The sequence below is a fragment of the Lithobates pipiens genome, unplaced genomic scaffold, assembly GCF_037356315.1.
Source record: "Lithobates pipiens isolate NorthernLeopardFrog02 unplaced genomic scaffold, aLitPip1_a1.2 Scaffold_22, whole genome shotgun sequence".
NCBI lineage: Eukaryota > Metazoa > Chordata > Amphibia > Anura > Ranidae > Lithobates > Lithobates pipiens.
In genome coordinates, this window is record NW_027507784.1 from 243465834 (window position 1) to 243489939 (window position 24106).

General features: G+C 41.2%; 1 protein-coding gene across 1 annotated transcript in view; it reads left to right on the plus strand.

Moving 5' to 3' along the window:
* The window catches only part of LOC143924556 (BOS complex subunit NOMO3-like), a 210978-nt gene that overhangs the window by 69069 nt on the left and 117803 nt on the right, over positions 1-24106 (plus strand). Inside the window, exons 14-17 of the mRNA XM_077448933.1 lie at positions 1208-1339; positions 10008-10144; positions 14098-14185; positions 19715-19778. Coding sequence (XP_077305059.1) covers positions 1208-1339; positions 10008-10144; positions 14098-14185; positions 19715-19778 — 421 coding nt within the window. The remainder of the gene's footprint in view (positions 1-1207; positions 1340-10007; positions 10145-14097; positions 14186-19714; positions 19779-24106) is intronic.

Below are 24106 nucleotides of genomic sequence, written 5' to 3' on the forward strand. Positions count from 1 at the left end.
AAAAACAAGCGACCCAATTAAAAAGTTAAAAAAATAAAATAAAATAAAAATGTATGGGACTGCGGCTAAAACTGTGGGTAAAGTGCGTTAAAATCGTGGATACGCCTGCGTTGTGGCCAGACTGCAGCACACCAGTGCACGACTGGCCGTTTTAAAGTGGAACTAATAACCACTTAATAAAAAATGTTCTTTAACAAGGAACATACATTCCACATTAATAATTATTCTAGTAAAATTGGTATGCTGTAAATTGCTTCCAGCATTACTCCTTGCCGGAGGGTGCCATTGTTTTGAAGCCCCGAGCCCACCACTGAGCCACAGTAAATCTTTAGGCTGACAGCAGATTGTCCTCTAGTGGTTCTGATTTTATGGCACCATGCAAAAAATAGAGAGCAACTGTGCACATGCAGAGCAAGGTGAGACAGTGTATTACTGGATTTTAAACAGTATAGGCACTTATTTTTAAGGTTTTGAATAAGGACCAGCCTGAAATGATCGAGCAGGACTTAATTATCTGACTAAAGTTTTACCCTTATAACTTCTGTAAAAATTAGTAGCTACTGTAAAAGTGGCCATGCTTTCTTTGATTGTAATAGGCCCTGTTAGTCATTTGGGTTTAATTGGATTACAATGGGAGCATGTACAAATATGTTAATGGTGAAGCTAAAAAATTTGATTGGGCAGCGAATCTTAGCATGATTACTAATATCTGACCACTGCAGCAGGGATTGAAGAAATGAAAGGAAACCTATGTTGTCAAAATGTTGCCTTTTCATTGCTAACCTGCTCTCTGAAAGTACTAGTTTACTGGCTTATTTGCTGATCCGTTCGTTTAGGTACTTCAGGATGTTACCCTGGAGCCAGCATACTCCGAGTTTCCTAATCTTCATACTTGCTCTGGTTCAGTGTCTATAAACATTACTCAAATTTTGGTTGCTTTGGAGGGGTTAAAACCCTGTGTGTGTACATATATGATATAAAAAATTTTTTATTATTGCCGTTTCTGTTCTATTTTGGAGATTTCACTTCCCAAAAGTACAACAGGAAGCAAGAGAAAAACTGTACAAAGGGAGGAGAGATCACTTCTAGATGTCACTCAAACCTTTTAACATAAAAATGAGTAATCTTTCCATCTCATAATTTTCAGATGTTACCAACAGACTAGAATATATTGATGTTTTCACGTTTCTGTTTCTAATATGCACAGATGCCTGTGGTGATGTTACTGTAACATTGCAGTCTATGAGCAGACAGAGAGAGAAGCGCACACTGCAGATTTCTAGCAAGACTGAAGGTGCTACTTTCAATTTTGAGGATATCCTGCCTGGAAAATACAAAGGTAAGACAAGTGATTGGGGATAAAAATGGCAGATATTTGGCTGACCCTCAAGGCAGCCTTGACCTCTAATGGCAAGTAAGTAATTTTTGTGTTAAGCTTTGTCAAAGCTTAAAGGAGAAGTAAAGCCAAAGCTCATTTGGCTGTACTTCTCCTATGGATCACAGGAGTGCAGTAGATTTGCACTCCTGTTACCCGTTTTCGGCAAAGAGCAGGCTGAAGTCCGCTCTCTGCTGACGTCACTGCTGTCGGTCCAGGCTCCACGCCATCATGACCAGAATCTGGATCTTCCAGATCCCTAGAACGACACCCGGCTCAGCCTCTCAGCCCCTGCCCCCTCCACAGACCAGCGCTCCAATGAGTGAGGAGAGAGAAGAGCTGACCGTCTGCAGCCATCTGCTCACAGATCGCTGAAAACCAAGCGATCGCCTGTGTTCGATTGCTCGGTTCTGTGTAAAGGTCCTGGGGGACAGACTCAGCATCTTACCACCTAGGTAAGTATGAATCCGAAAAAAAAAAAAAAAAAATCCTGGACTTCTCTTTTAATTGAAAATTCTGAAGTTAGAAACTAGTTGGCTACCATGCACAGCTGCACCAGATTTTCCACAGAATTTTTCACAGAATTTTCACCAGGAATGGGAAAAGAAGAGTTTCTTTCAGCTGCTTTGCTGTCCATTTGTAGAACAAAATGCATTGTGGGAGTGTTAATTTTTGAATAAAAACCACCACTACTCTTGGGGCTCTTTTACTCATGCAGACCGTTTAAGTCCCGTCTGGCAGTTTTTCAGGCGGACCTGAACGTACTCTCCATGTACAGTGGTGCAAAAAAAGTATTTAGTCAGCCACCAATTGTGCAAGTTCTCCCACTTAAAAAGATGAGAGGCCTGTAATTGTCATCATAGGTATACCTCAACTATGAGAGACAAAATGTGGAAACAAATCCAGACAATTACATTGTCTGTCTGATTTTTGAAAGAATTTATTTGCAAATTATGGTGGAAAATAAGTATTTGGTCACCTACAAACAAGCAATATTTCTGGCTCCCACAGACCTGTATCTTCTTCTTTAAGAGGCTCCTCTGTCCTCCACTCATTACCTGTATTAATGGCACCTATTTGAACTTTTTATCAGTATAAAAGACACCTGTCCACCACCTCAGTCACACTCCAAACTTCATTGTGGTGAATAACAAAGAGCTATTGAAGGACACCAGAAACAAAATTGTAGACCTGGGAAGACTGAATCTGCAATAGGCAAACAGCTTGGCGTGAAGAAATCAATTGTGGGAGCAATAATTAGAAAATGGAAGACATACAGGACCAGTGATCATCTCCCTTGATCTGGGGCTCCATGCAAGATCATGGGGTCAAAATGATCACAAGAACGGTGAGCAAAAATCCCAGAACCACACGAGGGGGGGGGAACATAGTGAATGACCTGCAGAGAGCTGGGTAACGTAACAAAGGCTACCATCAGTAACACACTACGCTGCCAGGGACTCACATCCTGCAGTGCCAGACGTGTCCCCCTGCTTAAGCCAGTACATGTCCGGGCCCGTCTGAAGTTTGCTAGAGAGCATTTGGATGATCCAGAAGAGGACTGGGAGAATGCCATATGGTCAGATGAATCAAAGTAGAACTTTTTGGTAGAAAACTGTTTAGAGGAGAGAATGCTGAGTTGCTCCCAAAGAACACCATACCTACTGTGAAGCAGGGTGGTGGCAACATCATGCTTTGGGGCTGTTTCTCTGCAACTGGAACAGGACGACTGATCTATGTACATGAAAGAATGAATGGGGCCATGTATTGTGAGATTTTGAGTGCCGGCCTCCTCCCATCAGCAAGGGCTTTGAATATGAAACATGGCTGGGTCTTTCAGCATGACAATGATCCCAAACACACCACCCGGGCAATGAAGGAGTGGCTTCGTAAGAAGCATTTCCAGGCCCTGGAGTGGCCTAGCCAGTCTCCAGATCTCAACACCATAGAAAACCTTTGGAGGGAGTTGAAAGTCCGTGTTGCCCAGCGACAGCCCCAAAATATCACTGCTCTAGAGGAAATCTGCATGGAAGAATGGGCCAACATACCAGCAACAGTGTGTGACAACCTTGTGAAGACTTACAGAAAACGTTTGACCTCTGTCATTGCCTACAAAGGATATATAACAAAGTAATGAGATTAACTTTTGATATTGACAAAATACTTATTTTCCACCATAATTTGCAAATAAATTCTTTCAAAAATCAGACAGTGATTGTCTGGATTTGTTTCCACATTTTGTCTCTCATAGTTGAGGTATACCTATGATGACAATTACAGGGGTCTCTCATCTTTTTAAGTGGGAGAACTTGCACAATTGGTGGCTGACTAAATACTTTTTGCCCCACTGTACCTCCTCTGAAGCGATGGATGTCATCGGGGACTTGTCCACTGACATCCGATCCGCTAAATGCAGATGGATGGAAACCCTATTTTCCATCTGTCTGGTGGATCAGATGAAAACAGACAGGTGGTCTGTTTTCATCTGATCCCCCATAGAGGAGAACGGAGCTTTGATGACGGGTCCATCCCTGCACAGTGACCAGAGACAAACCTGTCATCCGCTGGCTCAGCAGGGATCACCGGATCGATCCCTGCTGAGCAAGCGGAGTCTGTCAAAACGGACATATATGTGTGAAAGGGGCCTTAAAGTGGTTGTAAACCCTCCCCCACAACTTTTGTCCCATGTAAATCAGCATAAAAAAACCCTAATGATCACTGCTTGTAGATATCTCCTTACTTGCTTAGTATTGTTGTAATCCTTTTTGTTCTTTAGAATGAAGTCACTGAGCATGCCCAGATCTCCCCTGATTCACACCACACGCTCTGTGCTTATTTATCTGTTATCAGGACTTCCTATTGCAGACCACTGAACTCCCCCTGAGACTTCAGAATCATTCAGAGCTTCCTCCTACACACCATGTGACATGACATGCAATGTAAACTTGGCCATTACTGCAGTTTTATCAGCTGAAGCTGATAAGACTGACAAAGGGAAACAGACATCGGCACAAATAAATACTATGAAATAAAACAAGTAGGCTATGAACAGGGAAGCAGGGTTGCCATAGAAACGTTGGATTGAGAAGGAGGCTTGGTTAACAGTACAGGAAGTGCTCAATGTAAGGGCGGAAATGCACTCCACTGTGGACTCAGAAAGCAATACTTAAGGTGGTGCTGCCTAACCCCTGGAAACACGTTTTTCTAAAGTTTCTTTAAACAGTAAGTAATATGCGATTTGGGCTGAATTACAGTGACTATAGTCTGATAATTACTTATTATAATGGACTAAATGAAGAGAAGCATCAGTGTGGGAGTTTTGACTTCTTCTTTAAAGTATAACTAAAGACCAAACTTTTTTTCATTTTGGATAGCGTGGAGAGGGATTAGAACACTCTGAATTTCTTATTGCTGTCTGTGCCCCTATCCTCTATCCTGTTTACCATTATCATTGAAAGTGACCGTAGAAGAAAATCGCACATTTGGGTTGTCCCCAGAAAAGTAAGAGGGGGAATCTTCCAATGGGGACAGTTCTGGTGATCTGGGGGTCCTCAGGGAATTGCCTTTTTAATTTTGAAGGGATTTTCCTTCACTTCCTGTTTGGCTATGGGACAAGAAGTGAAGAAAAATCTCTGCCATGGGACACAGATAGCGAAAAAAAAATATCCGATGGGTTATAACCCTCCCTTACTATATGCAAAATGCAAAAAAAGTTCCACTTTTAAGTACTGTATGCCATACATCTAGATACAAGTTAAAGAGGAAGTAAACACTAGTGGGTTTTAATTCCTCTTTATTTCCTTGCAAAGGTAAAGCATAATGGGCTACTATGCATCACATAGTAGCCCATTATGTGTCACTTACCTGACACAGAAGCCTGCGCTGTTACTGTTGTCCACACGAACAGGGATCTTCCATCTTTGCCCCTCTTCCTTGCATGCGCGTGGGAGTTGCCAGTCACGGCATGACCCCTAATGGAAATGGCACGATGTGCCTTTTTTAACTGGATGCTGACCGCCGGCTGTCAAATGACGGCCAGGCGGCGCACCTATTGTGGCGGGAGGACGTCATATGACGTCCTCCCGTTTAAACAGGGAATGCGCGCGATCGTGCGCGCGCATCCCTGTTTCTTCGGTGGCGGCGTGTCACGGAGACACCGCTCGCCACCGAAGGGGGTGAACAGCCATTCGTTATGGCTGTTTTACCACGTGATCGGCCGTGATGAAGTCACGGCCGATCACAGATGGTCACACCCCGAACGTGCACGGCGCATGCGCGCGAGCGCTCTGCTCGTGCACGTCGGTGGCGGCGTGTTCCCCGGGAACACTGCTCGTCACCGACGCTGGTAAACAGCCATTGGCCGGCTGTTTACCCACGTGATCGGCTGTGATCCTTTCACAGCCGATCACTAAAATGTAAACAAACCGCGGTAACGGGATGTTACCGGGTTCTCCTCCTCACACACCGATCGTGTGTGAGGAGGAGATTGCGGTAACATCTCGTTACCGCATACAGTGTACACCAATCACACTGATTGCCCCCCCCCCCCAATAAAGAGGACCTGTCACCACCCCTCATAGTACCCGTCAATCACAGTCCATCAGAGTACCTGTCACAGTCTATCAGAGTATTTGAGTACCTGTCCCGGCCCATCTGAGTACCCGAGTACCTGTCCCGGCCCATCTGAGTACCCGAGTACCTGTCCCGGCCCATCTGAGTACCCGAGTACCTGTCCCGGCCCATCTGAGTACCCGAGTACCTGTCCCGGCCCATCTGAGTACCCGGGTACCTGTCCCGGCCCATCTGAGTACCCGGGTACCTGTCCCGGCCCATCTGAGTACCCGGGTACCTGTCCCGGCCCATCTGGGTACCCGGGTACCTGTCCCGGCCCATCTGGGTACCCGGGTACCTGTCCCGGCCCATCTGGGTACCCGGGTACCTGTCCCGGCCCATCTGGGTACCCGGGTACCTGTCCCGGCCCATCTGGGTACCCGGGTACCTGTCCCGGCCCATCTGGGTACCCGGGTACCTGTCCCGGCCCATCTGGGTACCCGGGTACCTGTCCCGGCCCATCTGGGTACCCGGGTACCTGTCCCGGCCCATCTGGGTACCCGGGTACCTGTCCCGGCCCATCTGGGTACCCGGGTACCTGTCCCGGCCCATCTGGGTACCCGGGTACCTGTCACCAGGCCATCAGGGTACCCGGGTACCTGTCACCAGGCCATCAGGGTACCCGGGTACCTGTCACCAGGCCATCAGGGTACCCGGGTACCTGTCACCAGGCCATCAGGGTACCAGAGTACCTGTCACCAGGCCATCAGGGTACCCGAGTACCTGTCACCAGGCCATCAGGGTACCCGAGTACCTGTCACCAGGCCATCAGGGTACCCGAGTACCTATTTGCATTCCATGTCTCATAGAATATACGTTGGGGTGTTTACCCACAAAATGACCCCATTTTGGAAAGCAATTTCACTGTCCTGGTGGTCCAGGACCTTCAAAAGTGTGATGGGTAGGAATGAAATGAGATGTGTCATTTATGCTCCTAGAATGCCTGAACGTACTACTTCAATGTTCGGCCTCTCTATGTGGCCAGGCTGTGTAAAAGTCCTACACATGTGGTATCGCCATACTCGGGAGGAGTAGCAGAATGTATTTTGGGGTGTAATTTTTGCTATATACATGCTATGTGTTAGAAATATCTTATAAATTGACAATTTTGTGTAAAAAAAAAAATGCGTTTTAATTTTTTTCCACATATTCCAAAAACTTCTGGAAAAAAATGAACCGTTCAAAAGACTCACTATGCCTCACAGATTATACGTTGGGGTGTTTGCTTTCCAAAATGGGGTAATTTTATGGGAAATTCCATTGTCCTGGTACTCCAGGGCCTTCAAAAGTGTAATAGGTGGTTGAGAAACGAGATGCGTAATTTTTGCTCGTAGAACGTCTGAAGGTACTACATCAATGTTAGTGCTCTGTATGTGGCCAGGCTGTGTAAAAGTCTCACACACGTGGTATCACCGTACTCGGGAAGAGTAGCAGAATGCATTTTGGGGTGTAATTTTTGCTATATACATGCTATGTGTTAGAAATATCTTATAAATTGACAATTTTGTGTAAAAAAAAAAAAAAAAATGTGTTTTAATTTTTTTCCACATATTCCAAAAACTTCTGGAAAAAAATTAACCATTCAAAAGACTCATTATGCCTCACAGATTATACGTTGGGGTGTCTGCTTTCCAAAATGGGGTCATTTTATGGGAAATTCCATTGTCCTGGTATTCCGGGGACTTCAAAAGTGTAATAGGTGGTTGAGAAATGAGATGCGTAATTTTTGCTCGTAGAACGTCTGAAGGTACTACATCAATTCTCCCCCCTCCCTCTCCCCTCCTTTCTTGTATTCCCCCATTTGCGCAACACTAAAACCACTTAATCGATTTTGCTCAGGGAGTAGGTGAAGCTCCCCTCAGTGTTTGCAGCATCCCTCCATTCCCCTTGTCAAGGTGGTTGGCGCAGAGGTACTTTATACACTAATTGTTTACTACATCAATGTTGGTGCTCTGTATGTGGCCAGGCTGTGTAAAAGTCTCACACATGTGGTATCGCCGTACTCGGGATAAGTAGCAGAATGTATTTTGGGGTGTAATTTGTTGTATGCATATGCTGTGTGTGAGAAATAACCTGATAATATGACAATTTAGTAAAAAAAAAAAAACTTAATTTTGCAAAGAATTGTGGGGAAAAATGACAACTTAAAAAAACTCACCATGCTACTTACTTAATACCTTGGAATGTCTACTTTGTAAAAAGGGGTCATTTGGGGGTATTTGTACTTTCCTGACTTGTTAGGCCGCGTACACACGCGGGGACTGTTCGCTGAAACTGTCCGCTGAAACCAAGTTTCAGCGGACAGTCCGCTCGTGTGTAGGCTTTCAGCGGACAGTTTCAGTGAACAGTCCGCTGAACAAGGTTTTTCGGAAATTCCGAAAAACTGTCCGCTGAAACCTTGTTTCAGCGAACAGTCCCCTCGTGTGTAGGCTTGTTCGTCAAACTAAGTTCCGCGCATGCTCAGAAAGGATTTACACGCCGAAAGTTATAATGCAGTGTATAGGACGTCGTATTTTTCGTCCCGTCGTACGTGCCGTTCACGTCATCGCGCACGGTTTCAGCAAACTGTTCGTCCGTCGTGTGTGGCCATGTCCGTCCATGCTAATTTTGAGCGGACTGTTTGCCGAAACTGTTTGACGGACAAAGTTGGGCGAACAGTCCCCGCGTGTGTACGCGGCCTTAGTGTCTCAAGAAATGAGGTACACCTGATGTACTGAAGGCCTGATCAGAAGTGATCAATTTTCAGTGATTGGCACCATAGTTTGTAGACTCTATTACTTTCACAAAGACCAAATAATATATACTAATGTGGGTTATTTTTACCAAAGCTATGTAGCAGTATTAATTTTAGCCAAAATTTATGAAGAAAAATTACTAATTGGCAAAAATTTATGACAAAAACCAAGAAAAAGGCATTTTTTTCACAAAATTTACGTTTTATTTTATTTATAGCACAAAAAATAAAAAACCCACTAGTGATTAAATACCACTAAAAGAAAGCTCTATTTGTGTGGAAAAAAGGACGCAAGTTTCATATGGATACAGTGTTGGATGACTGAGTAATTGTCATTCAAACTGTGAGAGCGCTGAAAGCTGAAAATTGGTCTGGTCAGGAAGGGGGTGTAACTGCACTGTATTGAGGTGGTTAAAGGGCGCATGCACCGATGACATCGCTGCATGCGCCATAGTCATCAGCGATTGTCTCTTTAGTAAATATCTCCTAAACCGTGGAGGTTTAGGAGCTATTTCAAGCACCTACAGGTTAATATAGGCTTACCTGTAGGTAAAAGTGGTTCTACAGGGTGTACAACCACTTTAAGCACACCCCAGGCTTTGAGAAAGCTGCTTGGGACTTTTTAAATGCTTACAAAACTGATGCTGTATAGACTGGCCTTACAAGGAGAGACTACAATGTTTGTTGTTTTGAAGGTCTTGTCAGATGGTGACAGTATATCAGTAAACTCAAATGGCAACGAAGTTGTAGCTTTACTTCTCTGGCTGATGCCATAATGCTAAACTCTGATGTTTTATGCTTTTTTTTTTTTTGTCGTTTTGAAGTATTAGTTTAAGAATCTGAATGATTGACATCAAATATATATATTGTACATAATATAACTGGGAAATAACATTTATAGGTAAAGTTTGAATATCCCATTGCCCCTCAGGGTATCTGGAAGGAATTTTATTTTTTATTTTTCCTCACTGCTGTAGCAAATTGGATCATGCTTTACTGGGGTTTTTCACCTTCCTTTGGATCAACTGTGGGTATAGGATTTTGTATATGGGATAGTTGCTGTGTGTGCGTTTGTGTTGTGTTTTATTTTTTTATTGGCCGAACTAGATGGACTTGTCTTTTTTTTCCAAGTTAACAAACCATTTAAGTACTGTAGAAATGTTGGTTAAATATACAGAACTATACGCAAATTGCCAGGTGTCTTTTTAGAATTTAAGTGCTAGTGTTAAAATAATAGCTTATGGGAGGCACTACATTCATTTTTTTTCCTATGTGTTTGATTTTAAGCGAGCATTATTCAAGAAGACTGGTGCTGGAAGAATAAATCTGTAGAGTTTGAAGTTACAGAAGACAATGTTGATGGTGTGGAGTTCAGACAGACTGGCTACATGCTAAGATGTTCCCTTTCGCATGCTATAACCCTGGTAAGTTATTTACTCTGCAAAAGTCTTAGGTGCTTTAGATAAATAAAAAATGGTCTTTTCTTTTTCTATTGAGGGACACAGCAAGACTTGACTTTCTTGGTTATAATGATTCCTTCAGGAGAATTAGACACTGGCAAACAGTTTAAAAATACTTGTGGGTCTGCTCTGAAAAAAAACTTTCTCCCAGCTTGCTTCCAGTTGTTTGGTAGTGTCAACATCCTTTTCTCTGCTCTGCTGAAAAAAGGCTACCTTTTTTTTTCTAGCCATTTAATTTATTTTTTATTTTTTTGTACTGGTCCCTGTGTGGATATTCAGATCGACCTCTCCTAAGCTTGACTGTGGAATTCTGTACCCAGACCCTGCTGAACTGGCCGATTTGCGGGGCTAGACTGGCATGTGACCTTCAGACACTGGGTGCTGCATTGCCACTTTCCAGACCTTCGTGTACTGTGTAAGTTGACAGCAGATTGTTCTCCAGGTCCAGAGAAGTGTCACAGCCCCAGGTGCGACCCTGGCTTTAAATAGTCACTTTCTTTTTAGGCTGTGCAATTTGACCAGTTAGTAGGACCATTGGGGGCAGTTTAACATTCCGGATTTTACATCACATAACTGGAGCAGTCCTGCATGCACATGCAATTGCTGTTCTGGCGACAGAGGCTTTAAGTGTTCTTCCACACCTTCCATTGCAGTATCCCTATCTAACCTCTCTGCAGCCTCTCAATCTTCATTCACCAAGACTCTGAGCCTCTTAGAGCTTGTTCACACGTGCGTCAATACCATGTGTTTTGACATTTATTCCGCCATTTTTTAAAACCTTAAAACTGCCCTTCAACATCTGACATGAATGCTACAATGGGACAACACAACGCTGTATACACAGGAACTGTAGTGTTGTGTTCTGTTCTGTCATGTTAAAAAATTAAGTAGAATGTCGCTTTCAATAGTAAAGATCTGTAACTGCACCAGTATCTATAGAATTTATAGTATATTAGTGAAGCATTTATGAAGTGCTAGCTGGGCACTGGAGGAGTGGCGGTGGAGGTACCTGCATCTCGGAATGCACTGGGAAATAGAGTGGCAAGATAGGGCAGCTCCAACAACTTCCTGTTTGTACAGAGCAGTTGTGTGGTAACGCCATCTGCTTCTTTGTGCAGGCAAAAACATAAAGCCAGCCAGCAATACTGAAAGTGACAGTCAAGACCAAAGGCATTGAACGCCATTACCAGTGGCAAAGCTTCTTGTGTCAGCAAAGTTGAGCTGGACCAAGCCAAGTTTCAAAGCGATCTATGTATACAAATCCATTTTGTAGACTTCACAAAAATATCTTTCACACCACAACCTAACCACCTCGCTCAGCTCTTTAGAGTGTAATTTCAGATCTCCACTCTTTTTTTTTTTTTTTTTTTTTTTCCCTCCGTACTCAAACGCTTTTATACATTCTGGACTTTGACTGTATATAGGGAATACTACAGATAAACTGGTACAACTTATGTAGGAGAATTTGTTCATCTGTGTATCACCTGAGGCCAGTCACTTCACTGGTTTATGGGAGGGTTTACAATCACTTTAAGGCTTCCTTCAACAAGTGATGAAAGCATCCTCCACAGCATTCCCAATCCTTCCTCGATTTACAGGATGTTTTGTATTTAAAGATCACAAACAAAAGATTTACCAGCACACTTGCCAGCCTGCAAAACAAACTAATTTAACCCAGGTTCACACTGCCTGTGGCTTTCGTACGACTCTGAAGTCGGACCCAAGCACAACTTTTTGCCAGTGTCCAATCACTCGAAGTTTGTGGTAAAACCCTATTATGGATATTAAGATGCTCTGTGTTGATGCAGTCCAAGACGCGTAAACCAAAAATCCAGTTTTGTTTGTGTGCTATGTACAAATTACATACCCCTAATTTTGTGTGTCCTGTAAATGGATGCTGCTATGTTAAAGATGATCTGTGATTGGACAAGGGGAGGATAAATAGGACAATTTCCCCTCCTCCAATAACAGAATGCCTTGTATTCTATGAAAAGACTACAAGACTTTTTTTTTTTTTTTTTTTTCATTGTAGGTGTACTAGAAATTGTTTTAAATCTCACTTTATTTTTTTTTATATATTTTAAAAACATTCCTAACAACAATCAACTGCATTATAATACTCCATCAAATTATCACAAACATCCTCACAACAACAACAAAAAAAAAAATATCAACTATTATCCTGCCCAACCACCCCAACTCCCTTTTCTTACAAAACTCCTCCCATTTTTTCCAATACTTTGAGATCTGATTCTCCACATATCCTTCTTATTTGTTTCTCCATATAATGTACTTCGCTCAATTCACATTTCCACTCTGTTATTGTTGGAGGATTTTCCCTTTTCCATTTTCGTGCTATTACTACTTTTGCTACCGTGGTCATACAATGCAAAAACTCTATCTCCTTCTGTGTTAGTAATTTGGATGTATGAGAGAATAATACAGTATTTTATTTATATCCAGCTTTATCCCTATACCTGTCACCCTCTGGTATATTTCCATTATCTTACCCCAAAAAACTCTTATCTTATAACAGCTATACCATATATGTTCTTGAGTGCACTTTTCTATTTTACATCTCCAACAGGTTTCAGAGTTCCTTTTGTTCTATTCATTACTACTGGGCTTCTATACCATCTTATTGCTATTTTATAATTTATTTCTTGATATTTGGTTGCTAGAGATAATTTATGCATTCTTCCATATATCTCCTCCCATTCTTTAGTCATCACGTTCCCTGTTTCTTCCTCCCATTTTTTTTTACTCCTGTTATTTTTTTAATATCACCAGAAGGAAGTAATAAATTATATATCTTAGAAAGTTTTTTGCTCGCTTTGTCCTTATTTATTGCTATTTGTTCAAATGTGGTTAAATGTCTATTAATCATTATTACTATTAGATCTATAGGTGTACTAGAAATTGGAGTGTAATTATCACAGCCAAACTGAATGAAAGATGGCATTTTTATTTTATCCTAATGCAGCAGAAGTCACCAACAAGACATACTGTACATTAAAGCGGTTGTATACCCGCTGAATTTTTTTTTTTTTCCTCACCTGCAAAGCAAAAGGCATAATGAGCTAGTGAATGAATGAATGAATGAAATACTTGTATAGCGCACAATGCGAACTGAATCGCCTCTAGGCGCTGCATACTAGCACTGCATACTAGCTCATTATGAAATACCTTAGAACGAGCCCCCGACATCTGTCCCGATCCACTCCGAGGGAGCTGACATGTTCCCTCTGCGTTTCTTCCGGGTATCACGGCTCCGGTGCTGTGAGTGTCCGGAGCCGCAATATCGTTACTCTCTCTGGCAGGGTCCGGCGTCTGCTGGGCTTCCAGCCGGGAATCCCCTGTGCGCATGCGCCGCTGCAGTCAGCGGCGCATTGCGAGGGGAATATCTCCTAAACTGTACAGGTTTAGGAGATATTTTTTTTTACCTACAGGTAAGCCTTATAGGCTTTCCTGTAGGTAAAAGTCCCCAATTTGGCTATACAACCACTTTGATGAAAAAAAAATGTAAACATTATGTCCTTAGAGTTTATATTTAATACTCAAACCACTGGTAAACTGTGTTCCATGGACTGTTCAATAAATACAATAGCAATACTGGTTTATGTTGTACTTGCATGATGCACAGATCTGCTGATCTCTTCATTGTGGAGGCTCAGTTTGAAATGATAGTCTACCATGAGAATGTCTCTCTGTAAAAGAAAAGAAAAACTCTGTCAAAAGACCCATAAATTCACTATCTTTGTAATTCTTTAACATGCTGCACATCTCAGTGCATCTTGCTACTGTACATTCCTTTGTACATTTGTTTAAGAACATTAAGAAAAATGGAAATCACCTGATAATGTATTTTTTTTTTTTTTTTTTGCTGACTTTCAATCCGTATTTTTTTTTATAAACAGGAGTTTTACCAGGATGGAAATGGACCAGAACACGTTGGCGTTTACAATTTAACAAAAGGAGTGAACAGGTTTTGTCTTTCAAAACCAGGTGATTTGTTTTTTATTTTATATATTTTCATACTTTTGGATCTCCTGATTAAAGCGGTATTCCACTCAATAGTGGAACTTGCGCTTATCCATCGCTGCTTACTTTTAACTTTTTATGGCCATTGCCATTAGGACAGTTTGAAATATTGAAACTTGATAGGAGTGTCAAGTTTTATCTAAAATGTAGAAAAAAACTATTTTATGATTCGGCAAGTTATTTTTTTGCTTTCTCTATCCTGCTGGGAAGATTTCACTTCACTTCCTGTCTTGGAGAAATCGGAAATTAGAAGAAAACTGAGGGGATTTCCCATATGCGAAAGCTGTCATAGGAACAGCGGTCTCCATTGGAGGATTTCCCCTTCTTTCGCTTTCGAAAATTCAGTGTTTGGATTTCCCGTTTTTTGGTTTGACATATAATGATATCGGAACATACATAGTTAGTGATTCTCCCTAGCAGACAGAGCAATGAAAGCCTGACAATAAGTCTAAACCTTTCCCCTCCTTTATCCAAAACTAAAAAAGGTTTCCTTTACATTACAGTGGTTGTAAAGGCAATTTTTTTTTTTAAACTAAAATATTAAAGGTTATACTTGCCTGCTCTGTGCAGTGAAATTGCACACAGCAGTCCCCTTGCTGCTTCTTCTGGAGTCACGCCCCCCCCGCTTGCTCCTTTTTTATGGTGCCCCCAAAGCAAGCCGTATGGACACAGTGCGCTCAGCCACGTCCCCTGTTCCCTGTTTAGAGATATTGACTTACTGGATTCACCAGCTACACTGACATCAGCAGGAGCCATAAGCTCCTACTACGGTCAGCTTAGCCTTTGAATCCAGTAAGCAAGAACAGCGTTGCTGCAGACAGGTTGGTGCTGGATTGAGAGAGGAGCCAGGTAGGCAGACATTTTTTACCTTCATGCACCTTAAATTGACTTTGTCATGAGGGACGTATGGGGCTGCCATTGCAGGCCTACCTCTTAAAAGCGCTAAATACCTTGCTTTGTGTGACTATGATATATTTCAGTCACATGCCCAGAACAGGCATTTGGTAGATTTCCTTTCATTTCCTGCCCTATAGCCAAATCGGGAAGCAGGCAAAAATCCCTCCTACATGAGGCAATCCCTTGTCATCAGGATTATTGTCCCTATTAGAAGATTTCACTTTAATTTCCTGTTCTGGTGACAGCCCAAAATTTTAATTTTTTTTTCACTGTCACGCTTTGTGATAATGAAGAAGAAAGACTTGAAAATTACATAGTAGGTGAGGTTGAAAAACATCAAATTCAACCTGTGTGTCTGATTATAAGTGCGTATTACATTATATATCCCTGTATTTTGTAGTTCAGGTGCTTATCTAAAATATTTTTGAAACTATTGATGCACCCCCCTGAGACCACCACCTGTGGAATGGAATTCAAAATCCTTGCTGCTCTTACAGCAAAGAACCCACTACGTGGTTTAAGGTTAAACCTAATTTCTTCTAATTTGAATGCGTGGCCACGTGTCCTGTTAAACTCCCTTCTGCAAAAAAGTTTTATCCCTATACAATTCTTAACCACTTCAATACCAGGCACTTTCGCCCCTTCCTGCCCTGGCCAATTTTTAGCTTTCTGCGCTATCGCATTTTGAATGACAATTGTGTGGTCGTGTTACTTGTACCCAAATTTTTTATAATTTTGTTCCCACAAATAGAGCTTTCTTTTGGTCATGTTTGATCACTGCTGGGGTTTTTATTTTTTGCAAAACAAATAGAGAGACCAAAAATGTAGAATTTTTTTTTTCTTTTTGTTTATAAAATGTTGTAAATAAGTAAGTTTACTCCTTCACTGATGGGCACTGATGAGGCAACATCTGGCAGGCATTTGTAGTGGGCACTGACTGGTACCATTTTGTGGCATCCCTGGCCATGGGGGGCATACCTGGTTATCCGTGTTCTGGCCATTACTGAACTCTGGAGGAAAGAAAAATATGTAGTAATCCATTGTACTACACTGATGAAAACTGCATTCTTTAGCTTTTTTTTTTTTTTTGTATTTTGATAGATGTTTTTTCAAACTGTTTTCTGCAGCCTATGGTGCCCCCAAAGTCTATTGGGAAGTGTACACTATTCTCCTTTTAAGTCTAGCTTTAGATTGCAATGTTGACCTGCCTCCTTGATTGCTACAGCTCAGTATAAGGACTTGCATAGCATTATGTGATTCTTTGGTGAGGGTTTGAGAGTGTAGCCTCAAATAAGTGAAATTTAAAGAGTGTACCATCATCCATAAATTAATTCGAGAATGGAGTTTTTTTGGGTGTGGGGGTAGTAGGGTAGCTATGCATGCTAGCCTTTCATACCAAACCAGAACCAAAAAATTGGTGTTGGACTATACCGGTACTTTATATATAGAAACAAGAAAAGAGTTAGAAATAGTAGTAAAATTTAGCACAAGTTTAATAATTAACAAACGATACAAAATATCGCAATTAAAATTCTAATACACCCCAGATTAACATATACAACTACTCATAATAGAGTTAAATTCTGGTGGCGTAGATGAAGAATTCCTCTACTAGTTTCACGGATTGTCCGCTTCTTCAGGAGGAGGTCTATATAAATTATATACAATTCATAAACAATTAACAATTAATATAATTAAACAATTAAAACATTATTCAGCCAATAATATATATGTAGAATAACAAATAATAAAGTCAAAGGATAAAGGGAATGTAGGGAAAAGAGAAAAGAAAAAAGAAAAGAGGAGGTAAAAACAAAGTTTGGATAGGTGGGCCCCTTCTATGTTCCCCCACCGGCGGACATGGGGGATAAAATGCGTATGGCACTAATAAAAGAGAAGATGTTGTTTTAGATAGAATATACACAATAGGGATATATATGCACATAGATGTATATGTTCCCTTACTAGGGCAATAGTACGTATTTAGATAATCCAGATAATGTACCAATTTTTACCTGATAGCGATATAAGAGTAAGATAAAGACAGATGTCCAGTGTCGTAATATATTCAGTGTCTTGAGCCTATAGTAGGTACACTGTTACGGTTGAGGGTGGAAAACTGCTGCATCTACATTAAAAAGTAGAGAGAGGGCCAAAGATCGTATATTGTAGTCATAAAAATTTAGTAAGATCTAAAAATTATTTAGAAGTCTGTTACCTGACAGTTGTAGGTTTATTAAAGTGGAGGCGCCGGTAATGCGCCAATGCCAACGCCAAATATAGGATAATAGGTGTAATGGGTGTATATGGTAAAAACACCCGTCCTGCGTTGTTATATACTCAATAGTTTAAAGTCGTGGTAAATTCAGTATCTCAATAAGAAATACGATACCGCTGCGTTAAACTAGGAAAAACTAGGAATAAGTATGTAATAAATAAAGGCGTCTCATGCAGCAATACCGAAATATCAATAATACCCCAAGTAGTATTTGGAGAAACATTACCTGGTAAACGCAGATACTGGAGCGGAATCACTAGTCCTATGCCACTGCAAGCCCAAACACAGAGGTCTGAAAAGACCGCTGTTTTATGGGATCCCCAACAGGTGTTCCGTCAGGCGTGTCAGCCGGCGGGAACGTTTTTCAGACCGCTGTGTTTGGGCTTGCGGTAGCATAGGACTAGTGATTCCGCTCCAGTATCTGCGTTTACCAGGTAATGTTTCTCCAAATACTACTTGGGGTATTATTGATATTTCGGTATTGCTGCATGAGACGCCTTTATTTATTACACATACTTATTCCTAGTTTTTCCTAGTTTAACGCAGCGGTATCGTATTTCTTATTGAGATACTGAATTTACCATGACTTTTAGCTATTGAGTATATAACAACGCAGGACGGGTGTTTTTACCATATACACCCATTACACCTATTATCCTATATTTGGCGTTGGCGCATTGTCAGGTAACAGACTTCTAAATAATTTTTAGATGTTACTAAATTTTTATCACTACAATATACGATCTTTGGCCCTCTCTCTACTTTTTAATGTAGATGCAGCAGTTTTCCACCCTCACCGGTAACAGTGTACCTACTATAGGCTCAAGACACTGAATATATTACGATACTGGACACCTGTCTTTATCTTACTCTTATATCTCTATCAGGTAAAAATTGGTACATTATCTGGATTATCTAAATATGTACTATTGCCCTAGTAAGGGAACATATACATCTATGTGCATTTATATATATCCCTATTGTGTATATTCTATCTAAAACAACATCTTCTCTTTTATTAGTGCCATACGCATTTTATCCCCCATGTCCGCCGGTGGGAGAACATAGAAGGGGCCCACCTATCCAAACTTTGTTTTTACCTCCCCTTTTCTCTGAATTTCTGGGTGAGTGAAATTTCCCTATATTCCCTTTATCCTTTGACTTTATTATTTGTTATTCTACATATATATTATTGGCTGAATAATGTTTCAATTGTGTAATTATATTAATTGTTTATGAATTGTATATCATTTATATAGACCTCCTCCTGAAGAAGCGGACAATCCGCAAAACTAGTAGAGGAATTCTTCATCTACGCCACCAGAATTGAACTCTATTATGAGTAGTTGTATATGTTAATCTGGGGTGTATTAGAATTTTAATTGCGATATTTTGTATCTTTTGTTAATTATTAAACTTGTGCTAAATTTTACTACTATTTCTAACTCTTTTCTTGTTTTTATATATAAAGTACCGGTATAGTCCAACACCAACTTTTTGGTTCTGGTTTGGTATGAAAGGCTAGCATGCATAGCTACCCTACTACCCCCACACCCAAAAAAACTCCATTCCTGATTCTTGGGTGAAGGGGTTGACCTGGGCTCTGTCTTGGAGCTGGACCTTTTTGTAATATACAGAGTTCTCCTGGATTCCAGAGCTCTCTTAGGTACACAGAAGATCATCTTCTTTTTATTGACTTCTGTGGGGATGTACCCCCTACCTTTTTGCCTGCTGCTTGTGTGTCGCACTGATTTAGATGTTTTGTGATATGACAGGTTTACTTTTAACTAGAGTTGCACGATTCTGGATAAAATGAGAATCACAACTTTTTTGCTTAGAATTAACATTATGATTCTCTCAAGATTCTTGGCATAATATCATTCACATTATAGAAAAAAAAAAAGCTTTACCATCCAAAGTTAGGGCAGAAGATGTAATAGATGGAAAGATGAAAAAAATTACTGAAGTTAGTTGCGCTTTAAATGGTTAAACTGCCCTCATGAAGTTCAACCCTTTTGATAAAAGAACCAAATGATACAAGATATTTTTATCTCAGCACGGTTCAGTGTTGTAATAAACTTTTCCCTTGCGTTTTTTTTATTTTTTTTGACAGCTGTAAGCTGAGAATGGCTTTGCACTTGTTACGTGAATCGTGGAAATGCGGATTAAGATCGTGAGGGGGGGGTTGGATCGAGATCACAAGTTTTTTACGATAAATCGTGCAGCTCTACTTTTTAACTGAAAGCCATAAAAACAAAGCAAGTTGCATTGTATTCTATAACGATTCTTGAATTCTGCTTATTTCCTCTATATTTTAGGTGTTTACAAAGTCACGCCACGTTCTTGCCATCGGTTTGAGCATGCTTATTACACTTATGACACGTGAGTATTTTATTTTCAGTTGCTTTTTGTTGAAGGAAACTTTTGCTAATAACCATTTACACCCAGACTGGTAAAATAACTACAAAGTAATTTCCCAGAAATACCCTTTCTTTCTCGTCCATTGAGGGACGCGGGAGTTTGATTGTCAGGTTATACTGCTACCTACGTGAAAAATAGATACTGGCAAAAATAAAAAACGAATAACCAGAACAGAAAAACCATAACCATCATGACCCAGTTTTTTGCAAGTGTCCTCAGATGTTTTTTTCCCCCTATTACATATTTGATGTCTCTCCCCGCAGCCAATGAGCGCTGGTAGATTCATACTGAATATGGTAAATCCTCAAAGCCAACAAATGCAGATCCCCCCCCCCCTTTTTTTTTTTTTTTTTAATACTGGTGTTCTCTCTGTGAGAGCCTTACATTTCTAGAAGATTCCTAGGTTGGCTACAGCTAAACTCAGGATGGATATGAAAATCCTGGACAACTTGCCAATTAGCCAAGGAGAACAGCCTCCCAGTTAATTATATATACTGGGGTGTTCTTTCTCTAACAGTCCCGTAATCGGGAAAAACATGGGTGACCTCTAAGAGCAATGTCAATAAGTGTGTATGTTAAAACGAGGGTTCTACCATCATCCAAGACTTAATGAAATAAGGGGTTTGGGAGCCCGGTCCCCAACCAGGGCTCACCAAAGAAAGAAGAGGAGCAAGTGGACTATCTTACTACAATGCAAAAAATATGCAATTGAATGTGTAGACAATCATAACATTTAGAAATGTTTATTTAATATTTATTATTTTAATATTAAAAACATAGGTTTCAACTAGTTTTGCGGACTGGGTTGCTTAATCAGGAAAAACATCTGCAATTTAATTGACACAAGATCAATGACAATATAGTCAATCATATACAAAATATATATATATATACAGCTCAGCTTTGTTTACACAAGCGGAGAAAAAGGACAGCTTAAAGTGCATAAGGTAGATCAACCAAAACTAGGTAACAAATGGAAGGAAAGCACAGGATGGTGAGGTGAGATAGTGACTGAGTGAGAATGTTGAAATTGGGTGATAAATAGTGGTATAGGTTACCAAAAGCAAAAGATTTGTGGTTCAAGTTGTGGAAGAAGTGTAAAAAATAAGTCAAGCAGCCAAACTGAATTGATGTGAAAAAAGGAAAAACGTGCACCACTGAGAAATCCCACAAATTTTGCTTGGTTTCTCACAGTGGTGCACATGGTTTTTCCTTTTTTTCACATCAGTTCAGTTTGGCTGCTCTGTTACTATCTCCAATCCTCCCCATCCTGTACTTTCCTTCCATTTGTTACCTAGTTTTGGTTCATGTACGTTATGCACTTTATTTCACCCAGACTCCAGCCCCTTGACTTGTTAATCTCCACCCAGTTGCCACAGGAGACCCTACTGGTGATGCCTTGTGCACACCAGGACTCTGGTAAGCAGCCTTTACTTCTTTTTTCTCCCCTTGTGTAAATCTATACATTGCTGAACTGTATATATTTTTTTGTATATGATTGACTATATTGCCATTGATCTTGTGTCAATTAAATTGCAGATGTTTTTCCTGATGAAGCGGCCCAGTCCGCAAAACTAGTTGAAACATTGCCCTTGACCAAGTCACCTATGTTTTTAATTTACTACTGACTTTCTTTGCCATGTATTAATAAACTTTTCTAAATTTTTATATGATTTGTCTACACATTCTATTGTATCTTTTTTGCATTGTACCAAGATAGTGCGCTTGCTCCCCTTCTTCCTTTGGTGAGCCCTGGTTGGGGACCAGGCTCACATACCCCTTATTTCAGTCCCCTAATCGAAAGTGACTACTTGTCTTTATTTCAGTTCACACAGGGCTCCGCTATTCAGGTCAGGTTATAATATCTGGGTGTTCCTTAAGGAGTTTTTGATCCACAGTTTCCCTGTCCCTCTCACTACCGTACAACTTAATGTTGTGGGTACCTTGCAGACTTAAGCTGGTCTATGGTTTCCTCTGGTGCTGAGGATATTTGCTACAGAAACAACTGTAGCTGAATGTCCATTTTGTTGGGAGTTAAAGTGGAGTCTGAAGGCTCATGGTTTTTTACCTTATAGAATGCATGAAGGTGAAAAACCATCTCTGTGCAGCAGCCCCCCCAGCTCTTTTTAATACCTGAGCCCCAACGCGATCTAGCAATGTGCACGAGAGCCTCGGCTCTCCTGGGGACTTTCCCTCATTTATTGGCTCCTGTTGCTGTCAGTCAAAGCCAGTGTGGAGATAAAGGGGGGACGAGGCCAAACCACGGCTCTGTGTGTGAATGGAAACGCAGAGAAGGGGCTTGGGAGCCCCCAGAGCAAGCTGCTTGGCAGGAGGGAGGGCCCAGAAGTGCAGGGACCCATAAAGAGGCTGCTCTGTGCAAAACCATTATACAGAGTAGGCTAGTATGATATGTTATTAACCACTTAACAACTGGCCCATAGCCGAATGACTGCTACAGGGTGGTTGTTTAACTCTGAGAGGCCGTAATATGATGTCCTCCCAGAATTCCGCTCTTGCATGCCCCCTGGAGCGCGCACTCGAGAGCATCCACTCATTGCGGCCGTTTACCATGTAAACGCTCCGTCAAACACTGGTTCCTCCCTCCCCCTCTCTGTACCGATCGGTACAGCGGAGGGGGAAGAGATCGGTGTCAGCAGCGCTGTGGGCTAGATCTGCAGTGCCAACATCGCTGCTCACCGAAATGTAACCCCTCAATTCCCTGCCAATACTCTGCAATGCCAGCCAATACTCTGCAGTACAACTCCTGACAATACCCAGCCATACCCGGAGATACCCAGCCATACTCGGTGATACCCTGCAATACCCAGCCATAGACGTCCCCCCCCCCCCCCCCCCCCGCTGCCCTCCAGTGCTTCTACCGACTCACCAATACGATCAAAGCCAGAATCTTTTTTTTTTTTATTTCAGGCTTCCCAGCATAGAGGTGAGATGCGGGGTCTTATTGACCCCATATCTCACTGTAAAGAGGACCTGTCATGCCATATTCCTATTACAAGGGATGTCTACATTCCTTGTAATGGGAATAAAAGTGTTAAAAAAATGTATTCTTGGGGGAAAAAAATGTCAAACTAAAATAAAGTAAAATGAACAATAAACAAAAAATATTTTTTAAAGCGCCCTTATCCCCGTGAGCTTGCATGCAGAAGCGAACGCATATGTAAGTCCCGCCCACATATGAAAACGGTGTTCAAACTACACATGTGAGGTATCGCTGCGAACGTTGGAGCGAGAGCAATATTTCTAGCCCTAGCTCTCCTCTGTAACTCAAAAAATGTAACCAGTAAAAAAATGAAAAGCGCCGCTTATGGGGATTTTTAAGTAGCGACGTTTGGCGCCATTCCACGAGCGTGTGCAATTCTGAAGAGTGACATGTTAGGTATCTATTTACTCAGCGTAACTTCATCTTTCACATTATGCAAAAATTGGGCTAACTTTACTGTGTTTTTTTTTTTTTTTTTTTAAGCACAAAACTGTTAATATAACTGCTTAATATAAAAACTAACATAAAAACACATAAATTCAAAAATACTCACTAGAGGGAGAACCGCTGGTGGAATCAAGGATGGAAAAATATCTGGGGGTCCTAGTAGATGACAGATTGAGCAATAGCATGCAATGTCAAGCTGCAGCTACCAAAGCCAACAGAATTATAGCATGCATAAAAAAGGGGATATACTCCAGAGCGAGAATGATAATCCTACCACTTTATAAAACTCTGATTGGACAGAATACTCCATATGTGGTCTAGTCACCGGTTCTTAGAAGGTATGTGCTAGAACTGAAGAGAGTCCAAAGAAGGGCAACAAAACTAATAAGGGGACTGGAGGACCTAGATTACGAGGAACAACTGCAAACACTAAATCTATTCTCGCTGGAGAAACAACATTTTAAAGGAGATATGATAGTGATTTACAAATGCCTCAATGGCGATCCCAACATAGGAAAAAACTATTCAGGCTCAAGCAGTATAAGACCCCATACACACTATACAATTTTCTGTAGATTTTTTCCTTCAGATTTACCAAAACCATATAATATGAGGTCAAACCTTAATAGTTTCTATTTGTATGCAATCAGGCAGGCCCTTACACTACATGGTTTTGATAAACCTAAAGGAAATCTGACAACAAAAGTTGTATAGTGCGTCTTAGAGGACACACTGAGATTGGAGGAGAGGCGGTTTAACCTTAAACTGTGCAGGGGGTTTTTCACTGTCAGGGCAAGGATGTGGAACTCTTCCACAATTGGTTACATAGTAGGTGAGGTTG